The sequence below is a fragment of the Tupaia chinensis genome, unplaced genomic scaffold (genome assembly GCF_000334495.1).
Source record: "Tupaia chinensis unplaced genomic scaffold, TupChi_1.0 Scaffold000132_1, whole genome shotgun sequence".
NCBI lineage: Eukaryota > Metazoa > Chordata > Mammalia > Scandentia > Tupaiidae > Tupaia > Tupaia belangeri.
Genome location: NW_006159601.1, coordinates 761,768 through 769,870, shown reverse-complemented (window position 1 = coordinate 769,870; position 8,103 = coordinate 761,768). Strand labels below are relative to the sequence as shown.

General features: G+C 58.2%; 1 protein-coding gene across 1 annotated transcript in view; it reads right to left on the bottom strand.

The window, feature by feature from the left end:
• SMOC2 (SPARC related modular calcium binding 2) overlaps positions 1-8,103 on the bottom strand; it is a gene marked incomplete at its 5' end in the record, with an annotated part of 150,027 nt that overhangs the window by 56,540 nt on the left and 85,384 nt on the right. Inside the window, 2 exons of the mRNA XM_027770418.1 lie at positions 5,653-5,727; positions 7,222-7,272. Coding sequence (XP_027626219.1) covers positions 5,653-5,727; positions 7,222-7,272 — 126 coding nt within the window. The remainder of the gene's footprint in view (positions 1-5,652; positions 5,728-7,221; positions 7,273-8,103) is intronic.

Below are 8,103 nucleotides of genomic sequence, written 5' to 3'. Positions count from 1 at the left end.
ACGCTCTAGTCCAGGTCCCAGGGGAGGGCGGGGGGAGGGTGCTCCAGTCCAGGTCCCAGGAGAGGGTGGGGGAGGGCACTCCAGTCCAGGTCCCAGGGGAGGACGGGAGGAGGGCGCTCCAGTCCAGGACCCAGTGGAGGACGGGGCGAGGGTGCTCCCGTCCAGGCCCCAGGGGAGGGTGCTCCTGGCCAAGTCATCCACTCACTTGTCCCCCGCACGCTGCGTTTCTGCTGAAATGCTGCATGTTGGTGACTTAACCACGGTGTAAACATTGAAATGCAAGAATTAAATGTAATTGAAATCAAAACCCCTTTGCACAATTAAGAAAATTGCATATATTCGCCTATGTGTGTTTCAGGTAGATTCATTAATGTTTTTAAATAATACGCTTTTATAGCCCACACGTAAGAGGAGCTATTTGGGTTAATATTTTAATCTCTTCAAATGACCTAAACTTTGTAACTTAAGAATCTAATTGGTATCTTGACATTTTGTAATGTGATGTTTGAAAAACAGAATTAAAAGGAAAAACAAAGAAATGAAAAAGAAAATATACTCTATGTTATTTTCCCCTAGGGCATGTAATTTAGCATGATTTAAAGCAGAATTAAAAGATAATTATCTTTTGGCACTAATTTTAATATGTGCAATAAAACAAAAATTATCAGCCCTGAGTAAAGCAGAAAATATTTGCACCGAGGGGTCCCATAAAACTGGGACACGGCTACATCAGGGTGTCTTCCTGGAGATCAAACAGAGCCGGCTGTGGGTTAGGGCCGGAGACAGGGTTTCTCCAAGCAGGAGGAGGGTCTCCAGGGCTGACAGCTCCGGGGGCCGCTGCTTCCTGCAGCTCATGGTCGATTTATGAAGACAAGAACCGGGGATGCGTCGGGGCCACAGGACAGCCAGGGCAGAGGGGGCCCACGGCTGCGGCGGGTGGGAGCGCCAGGGACACGCGGCCGAGGTCTGCAGAAACTCAGCCCCGCTGTGCTGCAAACAAACGCTCGCTCTTGGAAGAGCCGCAGAGGGAGAGAGAAGCCAGACTCTCCAGTTGACTATAAAACACGGACAGGCGGCCAGTCCCTGGGTCTGTGCCCGAGAACCCGTGTGCGGACTGGCCACGTGAGGGGCCCCGAGGCACGGCCCGACAAGGGGCCGTGGGCCAGCTCGGTGAGGGGCTTTCAGGTCCCCACGAAGAGACCAGCTTGGTGGGGGAAACCTCAGTCCCCATTTGGGAGCTGGGGATGGCGTGCCCTCACTTTGCCCACAGGGCCTGCGTGGGGAGGAAAGAAAGGCAGCGCCGGGCCAGGCGGATGGTTCCAGACCGCGGGGCCCAGGGAAATGACAGCCCAGGCCCGTCAGACAGCAGCCCTGCCTCCACGTCAGATGCTGTGGCCCGGCCCCTTTCTGCTGCCCACAGGCCCCTCTGCAATAGTGACCCATGCTCCCTCCAGGGTCTGCAGGACCAAGGACAGCAGCAGATAGCACCAGGCCCACCACAGGGCACCTGCCGGGTCCACTCTGTACGGACGGGCCTACCCTAGAGGCCACTTCCTCGCATCACGAGGACCATCACACTCCAGCACTTCGGCCTTCAGACGTGGACTTCCCACTCCTGGAGAGACCACGAAGGCCTGTGAACGGCCTCTGTCTCCAATGAGCCATGGGCACCCTCACCGCGAAGCCTGCCCCAGGCCACCAGGTGAGGTGGCCACTCACTGCTCCACAGGGCCTGGTGTGACAGCAGCGGGCAGTGAGCTTTACCGAGTGAATTCAGCCTGCAGGAGTGGGACATAGGCCCCTCACTGCCTCTGGGGTAAGACCTCTTAAAATCTGGCCTCGGACACTGCAGGTGTATCCCACACCACTGGACAGGAGAGTGCTGGAATAGGGTGACCGCAGAGGGACAGTGGGATTTCGAGAGGCAGGTGAGGAGCGCGGCCGCCCTGCACAGGGCGTGTGCAGCTGAGAGGGCCTGGCTGCCTGGGACTCCGGAGGGGAGAACTGCTGACCGCCCCAACTGGGGTCAGACATTGGGAGGGCCATCTGGGTGCAGCCCGTGTCCTTCCGATGGCTGTGGGGCCGGGAGCCCTGAGTGCAGGGTGGACACGGGGTGGTGGGCGTCTCCCTGGGGCAGGGCAGGGCGGCTCTGCTCTCCTCTTCCCCGACGGGAAGCAGCCATGGAGCCCTTGGTCTCTTGTCCTGCTGGCAGCGACCCCCTGGCCCGAGGAGGCTGGACAGGGGAGGGGTTACCGAGAGGGAAGGGCAGGAGGCTGGGGCATCCCGGGGAAGGAGGCCGCTGCCTTCCTGCAAGTGCCACTCTGCGATGGCCTTTCTGCCCCGTCCAGGGCACGGTCACTGCTTTGGGTTGTCACTAGTATCACAGCAGAGGTCCTTTCAAGATCGCCCGAGATTATGCTGGCCCAGGGCACGTGCTCCCCGCTGCCAAGAGGCCCCCGGTAGCAGACACTCCCAGGCATGGAGGAGAAGCAGGACCTCTTCCAGGGCTACTGGAGTCCCACAAAGAACACACTTTAGTAGGAAGCAGACGCTGACTCCCCAGCATGTCTGGGACCGTCCAGCCTGGCTGCTGGTGGATGGGGCGTCTCTGTCTGGCACTTCATTCTGCAAAAGTTTCCTGCAACATGCTGTCCCCAGGGTGCCCGAGGCACGGTGAGCCTAGGCCAGGCCCCAGCCCTTCCGTAGGGCAAGCGCCTGGGCCATAGCGCTCTGGGTTTCCTGCGCCTCGTTTGCTGACAGCTCTGTAGTCCACGAGCCACTGCACACTTCGCAGCTCCGCGGCGCTGGCTACAGGACGGGCCCACCCAGGGGCCCCAAACTCACGGATGGACCCTAGCCCAAAGCTCTGGCGTGAAGTTAAGAATTCCGCATACTTCGAGCAAGATCGTTCGGTGGTGGTGATTAGGTAACTCTTAGGACCACTCGTCACTCTATTGTTAAAAGCTGATGAAGTAAATACGATGTTTAAAGTCTCAAAATGTCAACTGGGTCATTCCTCAGACTCTCAGAAAGAGCAAGCCCATGGAAACCGGCACGAGACGCACGCCCAGCCGTCACATGGCCACGCTGACATGCTCGCTGTCATCTCGTGTCCCAGCACGGGGCTGGCGGGGTCAAACTGCAGAGCGGGGCCTTACATAAACTGGGGTCCCCTGAACCATCGTCACTGCAGGCCCCCTGGAGCCAAAAGCCTGCACAGTTTTCTGGCCAATGCCACTGGCTGGCCACGCAATGCTCGGAAGCCGTGGAGTGCGCAGGGACCAACGAGTGCGCTCGTCCCGGGAGCTCGCAGGGACACTCGCCAAGCCTGCAGGCCTCCCGATGCCAGCTTTCCCTTCTGAAATACGCCCACTTCAAGTGTCCCTCAAGCTCAGGTTAAGGGCCGTCGCTGCTTCTCCCTCAGGAAGCTCCCAGAGCGGGAGAAAGCCCCTCGGAGGCTGGCATCGCCTTTCACTGTCACCCAACACGGCTGTGAATCGCTCGGTGCTGGGCGAGATCAGACATCTTTAGGAGAGGGAGCCACGGGCTAAAGATGCCTGTTATCCTTTCCCTCCGTTTCTCCTCTCCATAAAGATTTTGGACTCACAGACACGCACCTGGCATGGTTTTATCCCAGCCAAGGTGGCCAGGATTCGAACCACGGTTGGTCTTGTGGGATTCAGCTCCCATAACCACCGGGTCATGGGAATAGCCCATAACAAGCATTGCTAAGAAAAGAAATGATTCCAGGATCCAGTAGGTTATATGGTGGTTAAGGTGCTGCACTCCCAGATGCCTGACCGTGGCTCAAGTCCTGGACCTGGTGGCTTGAAAATCACACCAGGCACAAGTGCATGCGTGCCCAAAATCTCAGGAGGAGAAGGGATGCGGTGTGGCCATCTCCCTGGAGGGTGGCTTCTCACTCTCCCTCTCTGTGTCATGTTCCGTCTCTCCCCAGTGAGCACACGCATTCTACGGCACAAATCTTAAACAGAATTATTCCATAGACATGCTTGGAATCTTCCTGCTCTGTACACATGTCTGACGGTCCAGCTTTGACCTTTTCTCATCTCCACGGGCATGGACGAAGAGAGGGGCTCTCAGCAGTCACGGGAGGGTGAGAGGCTGCAGGTGCCTGAGGAGCACCGTGGGAGAGGTCACGTGGGGGCCGATCGCCACGCTGCCTCCTGCGGTGTGCGCCTGCACACGTCCCCACCTCCCAGGCTGCCCTGGGCTTTCAGGGTAGCCAGCAAAACAGCACGGCTCAGGCCTTTCCCGCAGAGCCCATCTGAGGATGTGCACAGGTGGAGGACATGCCTCGCGGCCTGAACCGGGGATGCCCTGTGATGGTGCTATGTTTTGTGAGTGGACGTTGAAACGCGCCCTGAAGGAAAACACCCCACACAGATGACGAGACCTCTGTGAAGGTCTGCAATGTTGGCACTTGAGGCTGCGCATAGAAAATTCCAGTTTTGAGCCACCAGATGGCGTAGTGGTTAAGACATTGTACTCCCACCTAGCCAGCTGCGGTTTGAGTCCCAGACTCGGCAGCCAGAAACTCACACCAGGCATGTGTGTTTGCGTGCCCAAAATCCCAGGGAGAGGATGGAGGGGAAGAGTCTGTGGTGTGGTCATTCCCTCTAGGGGGTGATTTCTCACTTTCCTTCTCACTGTCTGTCTCTCTAGCTAACATCACACCCTACTACAGAAACAAAAAAAAAAAGGGGGGGGATAAACCAAAATCCCATTGCTCTTGACCCCAGGCTTCCGCAGCACCTACACTCAGACAGCTGCCTCCTTTCCCCAAGAAGCTCTGAAATCTCCAGTTGGAAGAGCAGAGCCAGCAGACAGGGAGCGGACTGGGAGTTTAAATGGAAGGGACAGAATCGTTATGAAATCAGACTAAGTCAGAAGCCCAAATAAGCAACCCCTTATTTGTTTAGAAAATTCAAAAACGCCTTTGAGATGGAACTGTTCTGGTAACACTGGTTCAGAGCAAAGCTACCCACAGGATCCAGGATCGGGAGGAGCTCGGGCCAGAGGACCAGACTGTCCTGCCATCCTGGAACTAGGCTCAAAGCAAACCCTTCTTAGGAGACGTTCCATTTATCCTACAACTGCAGCTCAAGTACAGAGTAATCTTCTGAATAAGTTAGAAAACTGAATAAAACACCGAAACCAGGGACCAGGAGTTAGTGTAATGGCTATGTCGCTGGACTCCCACGTAGTCAACTGCAGTTCGAGTCCCAGAGCCACTGGTTAAAACTCACACCAGGTGCATGTGCGTGCGTGCCCAAGATCCCAAAGGGAGAATGGAGGAGAAGGGATTGCAGCGTGGACATCCCCCCCGGGGAGGGGGGTGAGTTATCACTTTCTGTCTCTCTGTCTCTCTCTCTGTCTGTCTGGCGAGCGCACGTGTCCTATAGCAAAAACCTCTCCAAAGAAAAAGGAAAACAAACAAGCACCAAACCAGACATATATTTTGGCTGTCAAGCCATGAAAGTTATCTTTTCAACTCAGCGGCGAGGGAAAGAAGCCTGGTGCGCGTGCCCGAGGGCGGAGTGGTCGGGGAGGACGGGCCTGGGAAGCCCAGTGCGCGTGCCTGGGGGAGGAGCGGTCAGGGAGGACGGGCTGAGCGGGACGGCCGCCTACCTGAGCTCTTGCTGGTTCTATTCTGCCGGCTCTTCACCTGCTCGGTCCAGAGAGTGGGGTAGCGAGACGCGATATCTGGAGAGACAAACGGAGCAGGCGTGCCTTTAACCCGCCGGGGCAGCACAGACTTGTGGCTACAGCGGGCACGTAAGCGCGTGGCCGTCTTATCTGTGATTTATTATTATCAAATTGTGTGTACTCATCTTTAAGGAGAGGGGTGAAAGAATTGCCGGGAGGCGACACGCACTTCGGCAAGTCCTTTCTGGCACAGCGGCTTCCTCCGGGAAGGCGACGAGCCGCTGAGTGCGGAGGGCTCTCCTACAAAGGCGTCTGGAGTAGGCTGAGGACACAGCACCTCCGGGTGCAAGGCGGCCATTGCGCGACACGGGGCTTGGCCCAGCTCAGGGCTCAGCACGTGACAGGCAGACAATCGAGTTCCGCTCGCAGCTCCCGGACACGCCTTCTCAGTGACAGGTTGGGCTAGACCTGGGGGCCTGGGTCTTTGTGTGCGGTCCTAGTTTATGGGTGGGTCGTTACCATGAGCACACGCACCAAACCCGGCTGCTGTCTGCCACGCATGCTGTCGTGAGCAGAGCCTCAGTGTCCTTGGCTGGAGTGGCCCTGAGGGTGGAGAGCTGTGCACAGGCACGGTGGCCCTGCTTCTGGCCACGGCATTACACGTGGCCCCTGGTTGTGTACCCTGCACTCCTCCCCCAGGACCCGCAGTCCATGATGCGCTGATGGGCACCGCAGTCACAGAACTCGCCTGCCCCTGCCAGTCCCAGCGACGTGAGACAGGGATTGGAAAAAGGCCCGCATCATCGCAGCTCTTCTAAACGGACAGTTCATGCTCTGCAAATTGTGAAATTCCAACTCGGAAGTTTTCATTAGAAACCACGGCCCCCAGCGTGGGCCACGGGAAGCACCATGGTGGTGTTTAAAGACCCTTGATCTGAGAAGTATTTCAGGCTGAGTAAATTCTTCTTACAAGTGACATGATATAGCGTGATTGAATGTTTAAAAAAATAATGAGAGTAAAAATAAAACAATTGGGAAAAATAAGACCCTTGGTCCAAAGCCGTGGGGAGAAGTAGCAGACGCCGTGGCATGCGCGCCGTGAGCAGCCACACAGTCCTGCACCTGCTCCGTGCTCGAGTGCTCTGGTCCACACGACCAAGGGGCTTGCAGGGTCAGAGAAAACGCCTGCGGTGGGGCCACGCACGCTTCCCACGAACTTCCACACGTGCCCGCGCAGTGCAATGGTGCCTGCAGCCAGGAGAGTCCGTGGGGCCTGCAGGGAGCGGCCGGGTGCAGCGTGCTTGGCACTCAGGAGGAGTGGGGACCTCTCCTCGCCATCCTCGGCACGCTGCTTGCTAGACGGCTCATCGAGAGCGGCCTCTGAGCTCGGGGGCCTCTTTGAGCTGTCCCCTCCCAGCTCCCGCCCACCCTGGCAACCTCACTCCATCCTGGAGCAGAAGTTATGCTTCTGAAGGGGTTCCCCTCCATCCTGGGGGTCGCCCCAGCTCTGAAACACTGCCCTGGTCCCCGTGGGAGGTCTCCCGGGCTCACCTTCCTCGTCTCCTTGAGGCTGAGTTTCCAGCGCCGGGGCCGCGGCATCATCTGAATTCAGAATGGAAAAGATTTGCAAGGAGACTACAATTACAGAGTAAGTCAGTGAGTGTGCGAGGACTGCCGGCCGCACACCCGGCCCACGCCCGCCAGCCCGGGCCCACACCCACGGCGCACACGGGCCCACACTGAGCACACATGGGCCACGCTGAGCACACACGGGCCCACACTGAGCATACACTGCCCATGCTGAGCACACACGGGCCCACACTGAGCACACACGGGCCCACACTGAGCACACATGGGCCCACACCCACGGTGCACACGGGCCCACACTGAGCACACATGGGCCACACTGAGCACACACGGGCCAACACTGAGCATACACAGGCCCACGCTGACCACACACGGGCCCACACTGAGCACACATGAGCCCACACTGAGCATACACGGGCCCACACTGAGCACACAAGGGCCCACACTGAGCACACACGGCCCACGCTGAGCACACACGGGCCCACGCTGAGCACACATGGGTCAGCACTGAGCACACACGGGCCCAAACTGAGCACACACGGCCTATGCTGAGCACACACAGGCCCACACCACAGCACACATGGGCCCACGATGAGCACACACGGGCCCACACTGAGCACACACAGGCCCATGCTGAGCACACACGGGCCCACACCCACAGCACACGGGCCCACACTGAGCACACACGGGCCCACACTGAGCTCACACAGGCCCACACTGAGCACACACAGGCCTACACCCACAGCACACACGGGCCTACACCTAGCTCACACGGGCTCACACAGAGCACACATGGGCCCACACCCCACAGCACATGGGCCCGCACCCGCCAGCCTGGGCCCACCA